The sequence below is a fragment of the Copadichromis virginalis genome, linkage group LG16, assembly GCF_057382275.1.
Source record: "Copadichromis virginalis isolate Kocher_CV1m ecotype Utaka linkage group LG16, C_Virginalis_male_GT1.1, whole genome shotgun sequence".
In the NCBI taxonomy this organism is placed as follows: Eukaryota; Metazoa; Chordata; class Actinopteri; order Cichliformes; family Cichlidae; genus Copadichromis; species Copadichromis virginalis.
This window is the reverse complement of record NC_140633.1, coordinates 31,297,429-31,318,384: the sequence shown is the minus strand read 5'-3', so window position 1 is coordinate 31,318,384 and position 20,956 is coordinate 31,297,429. Positions and strand designations below refer to the sequence as shown.

The window sequence follows — 20,956 nt, the reverse complement described above, 5'->3', positions numbered from 1 at the left end:
GTTCATTAATTTTGTAATTTAATGTAAAAGTGAAACAACATAAGTTTTTTTTTTATCTTTCACTAATATGCATTAGGTCTGAACTGGTATATTCTGACTTAAGAAAACTGCCACACGCTCAGACATTACAAAAGCTTTTATCCTCTCTGCTTTTATTTATTTCCAAATTGACTACCAGTCATATCAATAAAAATATAAAACAACAATGTGAGAATGCTTCACCTGAGAACACAATCCAATTGTTCTACCAGCAAAGATTAAACAGTTGCCTTGAAATTGCGTGTGTCTCACAATCCGTGAATAACGAGTCTTTACCTGCAAGTGAGCGCTTTCGTATTCGAGAGCTGCCACATCCAGCACATTCAGAGAACTTGGACCATGCAGTTAGAGTGCAGTCATCCTTGCAAGCCACCCGACACTCTCTGATCTGAGGGGGCAAGGGACTAGCCCATTGCAGGCACTCTGTCATATTGGCAGACTCTCCGCTCTGCCCAACACAACTGACTCCTGCAATTACAAGAATGCCATTTCAGTTATACATTGCACAAATGACAAGCCATTCTTCATCAAGCCAAAATTCAGTTGTCGCTACTGTAAAATAGTCTTCGAAAATTCCTACTATGCCTGAGAAAAGGTTCACAGTTTTATGTGAGGTTGCTTGGACTGAAGAAAGAAAATGCCTCCACAGTGTAGCCATAGTTAGAATATTCTGGTGCAGCTTTCATGTTAGCATCAAGTGAAATGGTAATTCAACCTTCAAGCTCAACACCATTATCAGACTTCTTTAGATAACTATGATTTATTGTATAAAAACAGGACATTCATAATAAAAGCTTAACATAAAAGGTTAATAGCTTTGACAGAATGATCTACATGTTTTAAAAAGAAATTATTGGAGCCTGATCAAACAGGGATAGAGACATTACAATTCAGCAATATGTGCCAGGGTGTGCCATGAATTATTACATTAGCTGCATAACAAAAGCAGATGTGTTATTTTTTCTTTTACTGATAGTGGGTCTAGCGCTCAGTTGAATAGAAGAAACATTTCACAGTCTAGCCTGTTACTTTCCTTTAGACATAAATAAATGGATGCAAATAAATGGAAGATGTAAGAGGTGTCTTTTTCAGAAAATGCAACAGCTGGCATCATCAAAGGTCAAGAGCAAAAGGAACAATCAATATAAGGGATAGATCAGAATGAGTTTTTAAAAGCTGTACTGTGAGACTGTATTTTACTTTAAACAAACATGTTTCAACATGCTCAATTAACAGTAACGTTAACATTTTGATGCTTAACAGGTTTAATATTAGCAATGCTTTAGCATATCAGGATCACATAGTAATAAATCAAGTACTTTTCACTGAAAATGCCCAATCCTAACCTGCAGGCAGGTTAATGGCTTACCAAAAATAATAGTTTCCATTCCTTTGGGTAAAGGCCAAGTTAGCACGTTAGCATGAGTTAAATGGTGTATCAATAAATATATTTAGACAAATGTTGCAGGAATATTGATATTTTATAGACAGTTAGTTATACACCTAATTATCTAATCTACAAAGGGAACATATTATGGAAGAAAGCACATCCATTTGTTAGAAATGCATGCATGACATTTAAATAACGTAAAAGAAATAGATTGTGTGATACGTGCTTTTGCAAATCAAATAGCATAATAATTGAAACACTACCCAGATTTACAGTTTTTGCCCACTGCTTGAACACATTTTGCAAAACCCCGCTCGCTGTGCCAAAACTGTACACACAAGTACACATGACACAACACTGGGAAATATACTATTCACATCTGTGCCAAATTGGAACTCTACTCCCAAAACCTAAACTCTGCTGTCAAAACCTAACATTCCTTTGTCAAAATGTAACTCTGTTGACAAAATGACACATACCTGCACCATATGCAAACACTCACAGATCAGGGGGAACACACTAGTCTGCTGAACATAAAACACTGCAGTCCTTGATTCCCATTGTTTATTCAGAAGGCACATTTACAGGAGACACATTTCCAAACAACCATAAACGCAAATAGACCTACTCAATACTGTACATTGCAGTACCATGAATACAGGTACAGCAAATAAAACAACAACAACACAATAGTACTGCAATAGAAAAAACACTATACTGTAAACACAAAAAACCATGACAATTGTGCATAAGTGGGCTCATGGATCCCGCCGTCTGTTGGGGTCTGGCCACAGGACCTCATCAACATCGCAAGCAATGTCCTCTCCCGCTAGGCACCGGGCTAAATATCCTCTTGCTCTCCCTCCATCCATGCTTGCAAAGTTCTTGGAATGGCTACGCTGAGGGCTTTTTGTAGTTGGCTAATTGGTGTTCGGTTTTGCAAGTAGGTGCCTTCAGGTGTGTATTTGAGTGGTTGCAATTACCCGATGTGTTTTGTATTTTGGATACATGTGTTTTCCGAATGGCACCCTGAGATTTCATTTTGTGAGCGAAGTGTCTTATGTATGAAATAGAGTGTAGCATGCAGGACCATGTGTGTTGCATGAGGGAGTAGGTGTGTTGCATAATTGGTACTGGGGTGCAAAGCAGCGCTTTTGTTTAAGGTAGGGGTACATGTGTTTGAGGTATGGTAACAACAGCTTCACGTTGTGTTACTTTAGTCTAAGCATGGGTTTATAGTGTTCAAGCAACGGGCAAAAACTGTAAAAACAAAACAATAAAACAAAGTAAATAAAACATCTGAATTACAATAATCAACACATCTACTGGTTGATAAAAGGAATGATTTGTCCCTCCCAGATTCATGAAACACATTTTTCAGACACTGCACACAAAGTAGCTGCATAAAAATAGTACTATGTGTAGAGTTTTAAATAAATTTAAAAAAAAAACACACAAAGAAAATGAAGTTAAAAAAACAAAACAATGCCTGTGGACATATTGGCTCGAGTTTGCTGGCTGATGGAAGGCAGAGGAACATTTTTAGCTTCGCCAGGTTCTGTTAACTGTGAAGGAAAGGTTGAATGGACTTTGACACCTTGAAAAAGGAATCCTCGTAGATAAACAAACAAACTGCACAGGGCATTATAATGTTCAAATACTTTGCACTGTCACTCTGGGATTTAAATAAATTATTGTTGCCAGTGAGGGGAACTTCTCCTCCCGCAAGACCTCCGAGTCTTTGAGGATTCACTGATCTACAAACATGCCTTTAATCCATTGTATTGATTTGTATTTGACTTTTAAATTTTGCCCTCTGACAAAAACTGTTTGGTTTCTACATGTCTGCTGAAAAGGCGTGGGATGGTCATTTACATACAAAGCTTCTGCACAGGCAGCACAAGGAGGATGGTAGCTGTTGTTATAGTGCATTTACGTAATGGTCAAATGCATAGCTATACAAAAGCCTGCATGTTTGTCTATAGGTTAATTCTGTAAGCCATCAAACACTTAAGACGTGAGAATATATTGAAAAATACATTTTTTTTATGTCTTGTCTTTTAGCTAGTCTCACTGAAAACCCAACTATGTGATCCCCAGAAGCTTCTTATTAAGAATACTATCTCGTTGTCATCTTGTTTTGACTTGGGGCCATCTAGTCTATCCATGTTTCTTTCAGGCTCTGGTTGCCTACACCCGCATCATCTCATCATCTCCCCTTACAAGTGGTTACTTTTTGTCAAGGCATCCCAGCAAATGACAAGGATCATCTCTGATTATATAGATACTTAGAAAGGTATGTTGGAGTGCCATTTATAGAAGGTATGCTTTCAAGAGGCTTGTCATATTGTATGAGGTGCCGTAAGGGACATTATTAATGAAACGCTCTCACACACACACTACTGAAATTTTAGCTCTCACACACACCACTGAAACGCTCTCACACACACTACTGAAACGCTCTCACACACACTACTGAAACGCTCTCACACACACTACTGAAACGCTCTCACACACACAACTGAAACGCTCTCACACACACTACTGAAATGCTCTCACACACACCACTGAAACCAGAGGCATTTCTGCTGAACAGGAAGTTGTTTCCTGACAAGGAAACTGATGGAAAAAGTGGTATATTTCAAAACACTACAAGGATTTCTACTCAGCAACCTGCTAGTACAGCAGTCCCCAACCTTTTTTGCGCCACGTAAATGATATAAAAATAAAAAAAACGATAAATACCATGAAAACCATAAATAGAAATGTGTTCGAATTTTTGTGGAGGAATAAAACCCATTACATAGAAAGATCTCAGCTTGTGAAGGGATACAATAAAGGTGGTATCAAAACTCCAGAATTGGAATTTATGGTTGGCACCCTTAGAATTAAATGGTTAAAATCTTGTCTGTCACAGCCAGACTCTACTTAGCTCCACATCCCATGATTCTTGTTTAATAAAATAGTATACAGGATTAGACTTTATTTTGAAATGTGATTTTGCGGCAAATAAAATCCCCATAAAGATATCAAACTTTCCAAAACAGACGTTGCATTTTTGGGAAAATGAGATTTTCAACTTCTCCCCATAATTCAACCTTATGGAATAATAGGGTAATAACACTTAATCAAAAATCAATTTTCAAGAGTGACTGGTTTGAACAAAAATATTATATTCATAACAGATTTGTTGGATGATAACGGTGTCATTCTAAGTTACACAGACTTTTCAGAAAAATATTGTCTAAACTGTTCTCAAAGAGAATATAACAAATTTTGTGAACTGGTCCCACTGCCTCTGCTTCATTTGATTAAAATTTTTATGATATACAATAATTTCTCATCAGTGCTCCCAAATTTATTGCTAGGGCAATGTCAGCTGTTTGATAAAAATGCAATAAGAAATTTGTTAGTAGTTTCTTCAAAGACAAAATATTTCATAGTTACAACAGAATGGTTACATGGCATGGTTCTAATTTAGTTATTTCATATACACTGGATAAAGCATACTAAAAATTTATGAAATAGCCTATTCTACCTAAAGTTAAAGAAACACACTTTAAACAAAACTAATACTGTGGCAGAATTTCTAAAAAAAAGAGATTTGGCTTTGAGGTGGATCAGTGTTCTTTTTGTACTGATGAAAATGAAACCCTAGAACATCTTTTTTTTTTCCTATGCCCTATCACACAATGTATTTGGTACAACTTAAAAAATTGGATTTCCCTAAATATTAATGATGTGCCACTGTTTGAATTACATCATAATTTTTTTTATATGGATCATCTAGCATTGGATGTCTCAGACATTATTAACATCATCATACTTGTTGAGTATTGCAGCATCGACAGCGATCAACTCGAAGGAAAATGACGACGGAGGCAAAAATGTCCTTAATATTTTTGGGAACTTTATTCCTCATCAACATGCGGCAAAACTTTTCTCATGGGTGCCATTTTCGTTGTGGTATACTTTTTTTTTTTCTTAGGGGCGTGATGACGCAGCATCCGTGCTCTTACAATGAAACAGGGCCTCCTTGTGGTGGCAACTAAAATACTGTCTCTGTTAAACCACAGTAACCATAATGCAGTTAAACACTGTACAACATGAGTACACACAATGAATATCTTAACAATACTTTTGAGTAAATATCATATCCATTGTGCTAAATGGAGGAACGCTAAGCCTTCTCTCCCTGGTTTTATTGATGATTTTAAGATATTTTTCTTTGCTAAAAAAAGACAAAAAGCACATATGCCAAAAAAATAACCAGGATAATGCACGTCTCCCGCTATTCTAAATTTTGACTTATGCTGAGGCTAATATATTGTTAAGTAATGCAGCTGTCTCACTAAGGTCCAGAATCGGTTTGTTCCACGATTCGATTCAATTCAATTCGATTTGATTATGGGGAATTTTGACAGTCAGAAATATTATAATTCAGATCAGTACATTTACATATTTTTGTATTTAAAAAAAGGAAGCTGACACACGCAAGACTTTATCAAAGGTGTGAGCATCACAGCAGATGCCTTTGTGTCAAAGTAGCTGAAGATAAAACACATAAAAACATGAAGGTGGTTTTCCTGGCCTGGGATTTTATAAAAAATATTCTGCAGTACATCAAAAACGAAAGAAAACCATTAATCAACATATGAACGTTACCTCTGACGTTACAGCGGTTTTATTAGAGACACGGCTAACGTTTTGCATTTTGCATAATTTTAAAAAGTTTAAATTTATTCAGTATTGAACGGCAGAAATTAGGTTTTCTTTTCGGAAGTATGTAAAATGAAACAAAAAAAAAAAAAAACAGCGGCCGACTGCGCTGTAAACAACAGTAGACTTGTGCATAACAAGCAAGCGAATAATACAGAAAACAGATTTTTAGACGGGAAACTGTTCTTGAAGTACAGAGAGAGAGAAAGAGAGAGAGAGGGCTGTGCATGACGTGCGATTTTATCGTGGTGGAAGCAAAACAGTTAGGGAATTCATGATGATGTTTATGTGAAGCGCAGTTTGGATCTTCTTTTGCTGCTGGTTCAGTCAATATTGTTTGGAGAGAGATAAAACTAACAGCTTTAGAATCGGCGCAAAAACGGGGTGAAAACAAAGCGCGGACCTGCCGACAGATCAGTCAGCGAGCTGTCGGCTTTCAGCCCCGACCGTGTCCGTGCTGTCGGTGAGAAAGGCGACATCTCACTGATTCTGATCCGCAGGTCCGCGCTGTGTGTTTATGTCTTTGTGCACAAGCCGTACCTGCTCTCATTTACTGTCTTAGCTGTTTGGTGGTTGTTGAAATTTTGTGAGGTTTCACCAGAGATTCTGGGATTTCGGGTAAAATAAATTTATATTAAAAAATCGATTCAGGATTTTAATGAATCGATTTCACGTTATCCAAGCCAGAATCGATTTTAATCAATAAATCGATTATAAAAACCCACCCCTAACTAACAGGTTGCTGAGTAGACATCTGTGTAGTGGTTTGTTTGAAATCTAACACTTTTTCCTTCAGTTTCCTTGTCAAGAATTAACTTCCTGTTTAACTAAAATGCCTTCCTGTTCAACTGAAACGCCTTCCTGTTCGACTGAAACACCTTCCTGTTTAACTGAAATGCCTTCCTGTTCAACTGAAATGCCTTCCTGTTCGACTGAAACGCCTTCCTGTTCAACTGAAATGCCTTCCTGTTCAACTGAAATGCCTTCCTGTTCAACTGAAACGCCTTCCTGTTTAACTGAAATGCCTTCCTGTTCAACTGAAATGCCTTCCTGTTTAACTGAAATGCCTTCCTGTTTAACTGAAATGACTTGGTTTTTCAGTTGTGTGTGTGAGAGCGTTTCAGTAGTGTGTGTGAGAGCTAAAATTTCAGTAGTGTGTGTGAGAGCGTTTCAGTAGTGTGTGTGAGAGCTAAAATTTCAGTAGTGTGTGTGAGAGCGTTTCAGTTGTGTGTGTGAGAGCTAAAATTTCAGTTGTGTGTGTGAGAGCGTTTCAGTTGTGTGTGTGAGAGCGTTTCAGTTGTGTGTGTGAGAGCGTTTCAGTTGTGTGTGTGAGAACTAAAATTTCAGTAGTGTGTGAGAGAGCGTTTCAGTAGTGTGTGTGAGAGCGTTTCAGTTGTGTGTGTGAGAGCTAAAATTTCAGTAGTGTGTGTGAGAGCGTTTCAGTAGTGTGTGTGAGAGCGTTTCAGTTGTGTGTGTGAGAGCTAAAATTTCAGTAGTGTGTGTGAGAGCGTTTCAGTTGTGTGTGTGAGAGCTAAAATTTCAGTAGTGTGTGTGAGAGCGTTTCAGTAGTGTGTGTGAGAGCGTTTCAGTATTGTGTGTGAGAGCGTTTCAGTAATAATGTCCCTTACGGCACCTCATAATATTCTGCCTTTTTAAAATCCCAAAGAGCTTGAAGGTAAAAGAGATTCTTTAAAAACATCACATTTCTTTCTCTTTTATTCAGTCCAATCCAGAAGATTTTATGTTTTACATCTTTACTTAATACAAAGTTTTTAATGCATTATATATCCAGCCCACACATCCACCATCAAACATCTTCATTTTAATTCAGTCATACTGCTTGTATAATGTTCTTCAGTATAATGCATTGTGAAGAGTAATGTGGACTGGATTCATCATAGCCATTAAGTCACATCTTTCCTGGAGCAAAAGATCATCAGCATGACTCACTTTCTACTGAATAATTACTCACAACGGTTCCAGTTCTACTCAGGGAGGAATATAACATATCCAGCTGGTTATGATACAAAATTTGGCTGAATTTAGACACAGTATGTAGTGCAATATGCACTGACAAACAGATCACTCTAGTGGTTATCAGCTACAAATTCACACAGGTAATCTGCAGTCAAGTGTTCTCTTTCGTTTAGTGTTTTTATTTTATTTGGAAAGGTTCTAATTCATCTTGTCAGATCTTTCATTTAGTAATGCCTCTTATCTGCGAGCACCTCAGCGGGTTAGTTGTATAACACAAACCTCTCCTCGTTCTGCACATTATGAGACATTAGCATTCATGCAACATGCCTTGAATCTGGCATGAGGCCAGATTCACACGGACATGGAAGTATTTACCCAAGGCAAGGAAATATTTGTGATTGGATTTGAGGTTTACAGAGCCAATATGTTGCAAATTCTGACTATTATTTTAATCTCATAGTAAAGCTCTGAGCCTGAGGTTCACAACATTTTGACTGGTTTTGACTAGGCAGAAAAGCCCTGGTTGCTCTTTAAGTTGTTCTTCTACCGTCTTTAAACTATTCATAGTGACATTTATCATCACTAGTCAGTTTCCAGAGGCTGCACGGTATTTGTATTAAAACATTTCTTTCTCCCAGTAGAGGCAACTGCAACTAAAATGCTGCCTATCTCAAGGAAAGTAATAGTGGTTTCTACATAGATTGTGTGTCTGTTTTTACTTTTCAGTGTTAGAAATTAAGTCAAAGAAATATGAGATAAACCCAAGGTTAAGTGCATAATTGACTGTTTAATACACTTACATCTACCTTAAAGCAAATATATTTCATTGATGTACAGATATAAAGTTAAAAGGAAACATGTTAATGGGTAACACAATAAGAAGCAGAGTTGAATTCTGGTGATTTAAAAAAATCTATGCCTTACTGTGCTGTGATCTGCTGCTCACTATCACAGATATGAAAGCTGACGTGTCAGATTAGAAAAAAACACTATGGACTGTTCGTGACCAGAGAACAGAGGACAAATTTCATAGTGCATTGCTAGTTGGTAGAAGCACAATGCAATGTTAATATTTTATGCTGATCATTTAAACAGTACATATGTTGTCAAGAAGATAGGATTACATTCATAGTTGTTGACCAACCTGGTAAACAGGTTAAAAAACGACAGTTACTCTTATATGTAATCTGCTTAACTACCATCATGCAAAGATGCAGCCTGATATGCACAATTCATCTTAGCATGCAGTGCACATATGCGCTACGCATCTCAGCACTCAGTACTGAGAAGCATATTGAGTTGCTATGGTTCCTAAATGCTTCCGCATTGTGATCATACCACTTACAGTTGATCATGGAATATCTAGGAGTGAAGGAATTTCACAAACTGACTTGTGGTTCCATCCTATTACAATTCCATGCTCAAATGAGCTCAGTGAGATCTTTAGTTCAATCCATTCCTTTACAAATGCTTGTAAAAGCAGACTGAGTGGCTAGGCAGCTGATCTTAAGCACGTGTGGCACTGCATCTGAAAACAGCTCAATTCAAAGATGACTTTGATACCTTTGTCCATACAGTGTATTCGGAAACATGATTCACTTCAAGCTGCTGAAGAAAGCCAAAGACAAGCAGCTAAAAGCCAGCCTAGATTTTGCACTGAAGGAGGATCAAGGTCTGACATACTAATGTTGCAACTTTTCATATTCAATTTTTCAATGAAGAGAAGCATTTGAAGTAGCTATCATCTCATCTCTCACACCCTTACAACAGGATGTGAGCAACTATAATTAATAGCAAGTCTGGGGGAAATAATTCAAAGTTGAATACTGTATTAGGGTCATGCCTTACCAATTCATCTCAACCTTCTAGCTATAGTCATGGATTATGTTGAAAAAATGTATATGAACAATTCAAGTTGAATGGACCTTCAAAGGTTTTAAACCTCTACTTAATAAATAAGTTAATAAAAACGTGTATATTTTTACACCCCAAAAAGGCTTTAATTAAAAACTAATATTTCCCCTATTCTTCATATTATTGCAACCAAAATCTGAGTCTGTATAATGTTAATAATGTTGTAGGAGTAATTCTGCTCTCCATAGGAAAACCGCCTGCCACAAATCTTACTAAATACAGCCCGAGGGCTGAAAAATTCACTTCTTAGCTTGTTGTGTGATTTTTGGACTGTGTAGATTCCTGTGTCATATCCTTGATGAACATCCTTATGCTTCTCAGAGGATCTGTGGAAATGACTGCTACAGGCTCAAATTATTAAAAAGCCATAGGTGTTAATTGAATCATTTTGCACTCATTTAAAGGCAAGCAGCTTCCTGATGCATTCCCGAAACCGGCTGTTCTAATGTACTTATATGGCTCAAGAGAAGTTTTCAGAGCATTATTTTACTGCCTTGAGAACTTTATAGCATTTCTGCTCTCGGCATCGCTGATTTCTACGTAGCAGTATAATTACAACTGACATTTCTCAAGTGACTTTCTATGACTTTTCGATGAAGATGGGAAAAGTGTTTGCAGTGTTCCTAGGTTAAGAGCAAGCCTCATTGACCTTTAGAGCTTCCTATTTGAATATGATTAGTTGATAGCCAAGTTAAATACCTGTGACATTTCAAAAACTGTAGTGTGAGAGTGAAATTTGCAATTGGTAAAAACACTGAAATTAAATGTAGGATTTAAACAACAAAGATTTCAGAGGCTACGTTCACTCAGCTTAGGCTTAACCAAGTCAATGAGAGGGCACATAAATGTCAAATTGTGGCATAACTGGAGCAAAGTAATTGGCAATAGAGCCATAGCTCGAGTATAGAAACAACGAAGGACATCTTTTAAAAAAAATTATTATTAGTCTGTGACTTTGAGATTTTCTGCCTTGCATGCGATATTTTGCAGATATTACAAAATATAATGTTCTAAAAGATTTGATTGGCTGCAAATAAAAGAAAAACAGCAAACAGAATAGGAATGCATTCAGCAAAATCAGTGTAAACTAGAGGATGACATAATGACAAGGACAAATAAACTACACAATAGTTTCCTCGTTTTAATGTCCATCTTTTTTAGTTTAAAGGTGAGCAAAAAGGTGAAGAAAAAACCTGATGCACTGCATCAATATAGGTTCTTTTCGGTCTGACTTTAGAAAAGCAGAGAAAGCTATGAAACCTTCAAAACTTTATCCAACATAAAATGCACTCAGTTGTGAGTCTACTTTGAAGTTGTGAGTCAGAACATATGAGTGCATGTAGGGTCTGCATGGTGCTAGCTCTGGCTTTTCATTTCTATTAAAGCAAATACTAAGTAGCCCGTGATGGCTGGACTTGCTACGTACGTTAATAAGAGACTAGTGACATGATGAAATTGTCAAGAAAGCACAGAAAGGTTCATCTAATGATATTCACTGAACAAATTGCTGTCTTCCTTAACGTTTCTGCCATTTGCTTGTTAGAGGAGCAGTTCAGAAAGGACTATTAGGTCTCATTAAGTAAAGATGGTATATAGATGGAAGAGCAACGCTGAAAATAGGTGAAATGGTAGCAGCTGGGAAATATAAAGTGAAGAGAATGCACTGATTTAGGGCTACAACTTGCCTCTTGTTTCTAAACCTTTTCCACACGTTTCTCCTGGTCCCGACAGCCCACGTCTCACAGATTCAGGAACTAGAGAACAGCTGCTCCATTTGTGCGTCCTCCACCTAGACCGAAACGCGAAGGAAGAAGAACTTTAGGCTGGCAGCGGCTTGTTACAGTTTTAAGTACAGAAATGCTAAAGGTGTCATTATATTCTTCTCAGAAGTGCGAGTTTGTAGCCGTGAACTGGACCACAGGCAGCACTGAATGTGGAAAAATGGAAGTGAGTGCCATTCTTGATTTTACAATGAAAATAAAAATATTATGGCATTGAATTTGTCCAGTTTGTGAAGGTCACAAATTAGGTACATGAATTCACATTAAATACTAGAAAAACTCAGTTAAACGCTTAACTGTGTGTTATGGTTAAATGCTCATTCTTGCACATGAATGGTTACTGTGAAGTGCATGTACCTCACCAGGCCAACTGCCAACAACTTTCCAGCATATCTATTGCTAGTGGTGTTTGAGACGGAGCAGTATGCTGAAGAAATGAAGATATAGGTGTTTGAAGGAGTTTAAATCTGAGCAGATTTTGGAGGAAACCAAACTGGCAACAAATCTGAAAGCATCACACTGAGCTGAGACATCCAGCCATTGTTGGGAAGTATCTCCAAATGAGACTATTACTTAAAAGTAAGACCATGAAGCCAGCAGCTGTAAATGTTTCTCTAAAGGTGTTTTACATTTGTAATGTCATTTGTTTTTTAAGGTATTTGTCCTGCGATTCTATAAACAGTATTTTTTTTTTTTTTTTTCTAAGCTTGGGACATGGTAGTAGTTTGAGAATTTATGACGAAAACAGGTTGGCCTTGTACTCAAAACACAGATGAATAGTTAGATTTTTTAAGGAATATAGCATATCAAGCAGAGCAAATGAAGATGAACACATATTTTACCAGTCATACTCCTTTAGTGAATGTCAAATATCAAGTTTCTGATGTTAAAGCTTGTGGCTATGTTACATAGCTGAAGCTCATTCCCAGGTAATTACACAGGTCTGCAACCGAAATGGTAGTTTGGCGGTGTAAGGAGCTCAGATGATCGTGTCCCAACAGGTTTATTTTGTTCATAGCGAAAGGTAAAGAATCTCAAAAAAATTATGCATTTCATTGCTTTTTTAAATTTAAACTCCACATATTTTGCAAATAACTGTACACGATGAAGGGAAATGGAGATCATTTTTGCATTCCGCACCGTAAAAAACATAATATTTACCAAAACTATCCCATGCAGCTGAAATTTTTTTTTTATCAACCTGTGTTAGTATCATATTATCATTCAAAATTGCAATTTTATATTTATGTGTTTTTAAACATGTATCGTAACATCTGAATATAAACCAGAATTTGTATTTACTTACCTGTTTATTCTTCCATCTTGTGCCATTTAAACTTCATCATTTAACTCTAATAATGCACCCTAGTCATGATTTCAAAAATAGCTCACTCACTTCTTACCGTGTGCTCTTATATGGCAAATAAGCTGAGTTAACTTGTCCTTGGATTAAAAACAGAAAGCAGTTCATTATAAATAGTGCTTTTACCTATACACTGGACATACACGAAGTGATTCACACTCTCTCTCTTCGTAAAGTGTGTCGGGACACTCTTGACCTCCATTAGCAGCCCTCTGAATGATGGTCCTGTATCGAGACTGTGTGGCAGCGGTTGCATTTTCTGTTAAACATGAAAGATAATCTTCACAAAAAGGCTGCGTTCAATGACAGATTATTTGCACAGCTGAATTTAAGTGAACATTTCCAAGGAGGAATAGGATGTAAAATGATACCGAGACAAGTGCCTGACAAATGTCTTGGTCGCAAAATAAATGATGCATCAATATCACCACTGTGCTCTAATATCTCAAAGAGGGGAAAAAAACAAGTGGTCTCGAAATTGTTCCGATGCTGATTAGCATGCCCTTGTAGCAGCGATGTCCTCCACTTCACTGCAGTCTGTTTTCGGACACACCACACTGTAATGGCTTCATTTGGCTCAGGCTCCAAGGCCCATTACACAGCACTAATTACTAAACATTGAAAATGGTGCAATTAAGAAAGAGATTACATCATCAACAGACCCAATGGACTACAGCATATTTACACAGATGAGATGCCTGCTCAATTCTTCTAAAAACAATTACATACTTTTTGATTTCCGAGACATTACAGTACACATATTGAAACCCATTAAATATCCATTCTTTTCTCTCTATGTGCTAGGTTAATGTAATGGACAGTTAAAACTGTTGTTTACAATTAAATGTAATTCTTGACAACACTTTGCGTGTATTGCACTGTACATTTTTCTAAGAAGCCTCTTGCCATCATTGTAAGCATGTGAAGCCAAGTGCATCATATTTGAGTTCTTGAGATTTTTACGCCATCAGTTTTTTCAATGAAAAATCTGAATATATCGCATCGTACATTACATTTTCAAGCTATTCATTGCAAGAATGAAGAAATAAATAAAAATTCTGTATGTAGCAACTATGATACAAAGTAAAACCCATGTATGAAAATATATATTTAATTTTGAATTTTCTGGCAATTATTTTATAGGTCAGGCTTAAAGGAATAACATATACAGTGATGTATACCTTCTTGAAGTTTACCTTATACAATCTACTGATGTGTCTTGATGCATGCTCAATCATCCAGGTAAGTAAATCCCAAAAGAATGATTCTGTTCATCTGGACGTAGCGTTTTCAGACCAAACCAAACAACGTCATCAGGCTCCGCAGTCTATTTACATCTACAGGCCAGTGGTCACTATTTCAATGATGAGGATGTACACATCCTGGACAGGGAGGAATGCTGGTTTCAGCAGGGATTCAAGGAGGCTATTTACATGAAAAGGGAAAGACCATCTCTGAATCGAGGAGGGGCCTAAGGGTACATCTTTCGCCATTTTACAATGCAGTGATTGCAGCCATTCCCCAACTCTCTGTGAATGGTACTCATGGTCATTGATCAATAGTCTTTGATCAGTAGTTGTTGATCAATGGTGGTGACAATTTGCATATTAATGATCAAGGAGCTGACCTCACAGCCCATTGCTCATTCAGTGGGCTAGGTTCAGTTATTGTGTAAAAGGTTGGGGAAACCTTCAGTCAGCTGAGACTGAAGAAGTCACTTTGATGAATGATGAAACGTTTCTCCCACAGAAAACGTTACGTCCAGATGAACAGAATCAACCTTTTGGGAATACACTGATGTCAAATTAAAATCAGTTTCTAGATAGATTATAAGTAATCAACTGATTACTTATAATCGAATCTATAATCTATCTATCTATTGTGAAAGTATGAAATGTGTTTTTATTTGAATAGGTTATTTGTGCTCCTGAAACAAGGTATTTATATATTCAATCCCAATATATTGATAATTTACCAATTTTAAAAGATTTTACTCTGGATACTGATTAATTTTAAAAAGACTTAAGCTATTAGAGAGGCAATTGTAAAATAAATTTCTAGAAAATCCTGTCAGTGAGCTACCTGGAAGGCAGGTTGATGGGCAAGTTGTCCATTCACTGAAAGGCGTCACAATGCAGTCTCTCTTGCAGGGTAGCAAACAAGGACGGACGGTTTCCGGACGGGAAGAATCTGAACATCTAAACATACAAACAAACAAACAGTGGTCTTAAATTCTCTTCAGCCCCCAGGTGATGAATGATAAACGTCCTGGGTCTCACTAGTAAGAGGATAGCGCAGTAAAACAAATGCCCTGTCCTTGACATCACACATCTCCCTACAGAAAACATGATTGATTACATGTGCCTCTGCCTGCATGCTCAAGCAAACGCTACACAAATATAGAAATTTACAGTGTTCTCACACATTCAGTTGCCTCCCAGTCTACAAATATTACTCATTAAAAAAAAAAAAATTCAAGCCTACAAAGTGCCTGCATGCTTCACAGTGCATTTTCACTTTTAAATCCCAGTTTTACTAAAACTAGACTAATCAATATTTCTTTATGCTAGATTTGTAGCCCACAGTGGCATCAACTAGTAATAATAATGGATTGTATTTATATAGCACTTTTCAAGGCACCCAAAGCGCTTTACAATACCACTATTCATTCACTCTCGCATTCATACACTGGTTGTAGCCACAGCTGCCCTGGGGCAGACTGACAGAAGCGAGGCTGCCATATCGCGCCATCGGCCCCTCTGGCCAACACCAGTAGGCAGTAGGGTAAAGTGTCTTGCCCAAGGACACAACGACCAGGACAGAGAGCCCAGGGATCGAACCGGCGACCTTCCGGTTACAGATACGCTTCCCAACCCCCTGAGCCACGGTCGCCCCTAGTGGCAGTATGTAGGCAATATTTTTTGAACTAAAAATCTCAACAAAATATCAGCAATGGCAATGTATCTATAAATAGTGGAAACAAATTTATGATCAATTTAAATGTCCCAGTGAGTGGATTTATTTTACATATACAGAGCCGCCAGGGCCATTTTTTGTTACCAACAAGACAAGCGAAAGAGTGCTCCAGGGGAAAAAATCAATCAAACACGGCTGCTAATTAACCTGAGAAACAAGGATATGCAAACTGTTTACCAATAGATCATTCCTGCTACACCAAACACATCATTACCAGGTTTTAATGAGCATCTGACCGACTTTTAACAATTTCCTTGTCTTAATTCATGCTGGCACATCTCTTGTGTAACATATCTGTAACAGCCCTCTGGCTGTGTTGTGTTTTGTGTGTCGTGCAACCTTGAATTGGTGCGGATTAATGCAGCTATGTAAAATCAAGTAATTCATAAGCTTTGATGTCTTCATCAACCAGCAGCCAACTCCTGTCCTCAATGCACAAACACACATGAAATTTCACATTTTGTTTCAGAGCCAGTGACTTCCTTTGCCCAACAACCAGATCCAGGTCTCACTAGAGACCCAGCATGGCGCCACATCCTACTGACTGCAAAAATCCAGCACGCACAGCAATGAGATCAAAGTATGCCAAAGCATAAGGGGGAAAGATACATAAAACCCATCATTCCCCAGCTTTATCCCTACTCTTCTCTCTCTCTCCCTTTGCAGTGATGTATGCCAGAGGGCATGACAACGCAACAGAGCAGCTGGGGTATATTGTGTGGTTTTCCCAAAATGAGGGAGTTAGATTCACTGTCAAGGCCACAGTGTTCAGCATCATTATTCATTATTCATCATTATTAATAATATTAATAGTATGTGTGTGTACTGTATGAAGTTTCATCACTGTCAGTTTTATTATTTACACTGTTTTTCTGGGGGCTCTGTATTGATACCAACAAAAAAAAAACAACGAATCTTTTTGTTGAGCCACTGCTCACTGCTGAGATTACTGCTCAGCATGAAATGCTACGATGTTTGCTGACTGAAGTGACCCTTCAAACAGAGCAGCAACAGCTGTATTCTGAAACATTTTCCAACTCAAAGCTTAACAATTCAGAAATCAGAGTTTGAGATAAACAGGGGTTAACGCAGAATTGCAGCTCGCCTACCTACTCAGTTTTCCTTGCTTTTTTAATCCAGAACATAATCTGTTAGAACGTATAGAATGTGTCTTGGGTATAAATATAATTTATGTCAAATCTGCGTTTTTCGATAGAGTCAGACAGTCACAGCATAATTTGGAAAGATGGCAGAAAGACCAGACTTTGGTGCATAAATACACTAAAAAACTGACTCTTACTGTGGCGGCAGATAGGACAAGCATTAGAAAAAAAAAGCCTCTACATAATCTATTTTACAGCCCTGTCAATAGCACATCAAGCTAAAGAAGAGCAATCTTTGTGAATTATTTATAAATCTGTCTTCCTGCTGTGAAGATCACTATAACATCATTATAGTGACAGCACAAAAGCCCTTAGCAGAGTTTGATATTGTATTGCTGAAAGAGGAGTAGATAATGGTGGAGCAGAAGCAAAATGAATCTCTGGTTCACAAAAACAAATGAAAAGAAACACTAAACACACAGAAGGAAAAAGGATAAAACCAGACCTCAATACACAAAACTCTGGGATATTATTTCACAGTGAAGCAAGTCCTCTGGGTCATCTGTTAGTAACTAAAAGCATACGCTAGATATCTACAAGTAAGGCGGTTTTGGAAAATGGAGACTGTGTTCTTAAGTGATTTTTTTTGTAAGAGAAACATCCCATCTTCCCCTTGATTTTACAAAGCTCCTTTTCTCCTCACCTATAATTTAGCATTCATTTCTCTCAGGGCCTATTTTCAGCTGCTAAAAATAAGCAGAGCAGCACAGTAAAAAGATACTCTGATACAGAAGTGCAATTTTCATACTGACAAAATAAGTCATCTCCCAGAACTGAAGAATATACGTTGTATAATTTGAAAAATATCTCATGTAACTTAGTGGAGAGGGGTAGCATGGCTAGTGGCCTTAATGAGTGCCCTTCAAGTTTTAATTTTAATTACCATAAACATCAGGTGGGGGGCTGAGACCACATATTCACCTCATTTGTTCAAGAGCAAATGCACGGAGGTCAAATTGTGACTCATAACAAGTCTCGTGAATATCCATCAATATGTTGATGACACAGTTAATTACTCATCAGCACCCTATTATTTGGCAAAGACCAAAAAACAGCTTCTCAGGAGGAGAACCTTATACCCAATGTGAAACATAGGGATAGAAATGTTACAGTTTAAGTTGGCTTCACGGCCTCAGGGACTGTGTATTTTGCAGCCATTGATTCAACTATGCATTCTGCACCTTATACGAGTGCTTAAGGATAATCTGAGGTCACCGCACTACAAGCTTAAGCTGAACTTAGAAGTACATCTTTCAAAAGGATTATGATCCTAAGCATACACAAAGGATAAAAAAGCCCAGTCAAAGTCCAGATTTAAATCCGATTGAAATGCTGTGTTAGGATTTGATACAACATGGAAGCAAGACAACGAACGGCATTGACATTATATAATATAGAAAAAAATATAAAATAAAATATAATATAAATATATAATAATATAAAAATTATTATATATATATTTTTTATATATTTTTTCCATTAAAGAGTTGACTTCCTGTTTTCAATATTCATAAATGCAGACATAATAAACAGGCAATTTCTGCTAGTTTCAAGATTGCATATTAAGAAATACAGTAACTCTTTTGCTCTACACTAAGAACTACATATAACTCAAGTGCTCAAATGTGACGGGCCAATGGAACTCAGACTACAAGAGAAACCAAATTTTGTAGCTGTCCTATGAAAATCTATATAAAGACATCTGTTTATGGAGAATATAGACACTATGTATAAGTGAGTTAAGTGTTTGCTAATTAAAATTAAACAAAATTTTTTTTAAAAAAGGGTAAAAAACGTCTATTTGATGTGCAATGGCGTGAAAAAGTGTTTGCCCCCTTCCTGATTTCCTTTTTTTTTTTTTTGCATTTTCACATCACTGTACTTACTTTTTCAAATGACTGGATATATAATTCTATATAAAAAAGTGACATTACAAAGAAAAATACTGAATCAGAGTACATAAAATTCAAAAAAGTCCATATATCAAATACTTTGCATAGACTCCACCTTTTATTTACGACTGGACCAGCATTCATCTTCACACAGATGACTTTGCGGATCTGAACCCCGACAGCACAGGTTATGGTCCCATTCTGGAGGCTGGTTCCATTGAGAGCCATAGAGGTATCCTCAATACATGGACCCCATGCTGAAGCTTCCCAGTGAAATACCACACAAGGATGGTCATTGCAGACTCTCCATTGCTCCAGAGCTGGACCCGCTGGACAAGCTTTTCCATCTGCATATTAACACATAAGAGTAGAAAATTGTGAAATACACAGAATGTACAACATGGCATTCAGAAAAAGCTGCACTAAATCACTCCAACACAGTTTCATTATTGTGCAGAGTACATGTGATTTGACCAAAACAAATCTAATGGATTCTCTTAAAGTACAAGATGTATTTGATCAATGGAAGGAAAAAAAGTGCCAATATTATCACTCTACCATGAGCTGTTTATTAACATACTGTAGCAAATATTTGTTTTTTGGGTTAGCTGAGCAAGCACTTTTCAAGTTTCAACTTCTAGAAGTTCAAATTACAAACTCAGTCACAGCAAGGCCACTGTGAAAGTCTTCCTTTGGTAATTCATTGACTGCCAAAGCACAACAATGTTTATGCTCTGTGTCCTGGTTAGTGTATGTGTATATATAGATATAAAACCTCCAAAGTAATCATTTCTTCATTTACAGTTTATGTAAAATACCTGAGTTCTATGTATGCATCATTGCTTTCTGGCTAAAGGATTGTTTACAGTGGTGTTCACAGTGGTAATTTACTTTTGTTTTGGGCCTACAGTAGTCAGGGCAGAGACTCTCTGGTTGAAATGGAGGTAAAACATGGACAGCTCAGTTGATGAAATATGATAAATAGGATATCTGGAGAGGGAACAGTAGTGTGCTGTGACTTATAGAAAAGTAAGGATGAGCTGAACCACAACCAAATATTGTATATACTTACACCTTCCAGTCCAATTTGTATTTCTCAGGGCTTCTACAGTATTCTGTCAGACGCTGTTACAAAAATGTATCCTTATAAACACAAATGCAGCATTAATACCCATGTATACATACCCACACACACATCAGCTCTGTCAGCAAGCTGATAGCCAGTAACATTGTAATAAGCAACATAGTTTGGAACCTGGCTTAATCTGTGAAATTCTTTCATCAGCTGTTGTTGCAGATATGCATTTAGTTACAGGGATTAATGGCTGCTAGCTGGCTGCCAAGGCTTTGCTGACTGACTTGAAAACACAACACAAAGTAAGAAAAGCACTGTTGGGAAGAAAAGAGTCTCTGATAATGAATGGTCAACTCAAACTTCAAATGTTTGTGACATGAAAAACGACTAAATGAGACTCGCACACAAAAAAAACCCAGATAAAGGTTCGAGCTCAATCAATATTTACTCTTCTTATTTGCCGAGTCTAGTCTTGTGTTAGCCGTGGCATTCCTCAGTTTGAGTCCCTCTAACAATAGCACTATATCCCAAAGACACTGAGCTCCCTGCTAATAAAAATGTTACTGGATTTTTTCTTTTATATCTGTAATTACAAGCTACTTCTTAAAATCTCCAAAGATCAGTGTTTTCATGCTTTCTGTCATCCAGTCAGTGTAGTACTGAACCT

The 20,956-nt window shown here is 37.3% G+C and overlaps 1 protein-coding gene across 1 annotated transcript in view; it reads right to left on the bottom strand.

The window, feature by feature from the left end:
- thsd7ba (thrombospondin, type I, domain containing 7Ba) overlaps nucleotides 1-20,956 on the bottom strand; it is a 196,946-nt gene that overhangs the window by 59,609 nt on the left and 116,381 nt on the right. The window contains exons 10-14 of the mRNA XM_085434400.1: nucleotides 19,330-19,561; nucleotides 15,266-15,381; nucleotides 13,310-13,442; nucleotides 11,725-11,828; nucleotides 316-507 (exon numbers count right to left, since the gene is read on the bottom strand). Of these exons, the coding sequence (XP_085290526.1) occupies nucleotides 316-507; nucleotides 11,725-11,828; nucleotides 13,310-13,442; nucleotides 15,266-15,381; nucleotides 19,330-19,561 (777 nt within the window). The remainder of the gene's footprint in view (nucleotides 1-315; nucleotides 508-11,724; nucleotides 11,829-13,309; nucleotides 13,443-15,265; nucleotides 15,382-19,329; nucleotides 19,562-20,956) is intronic.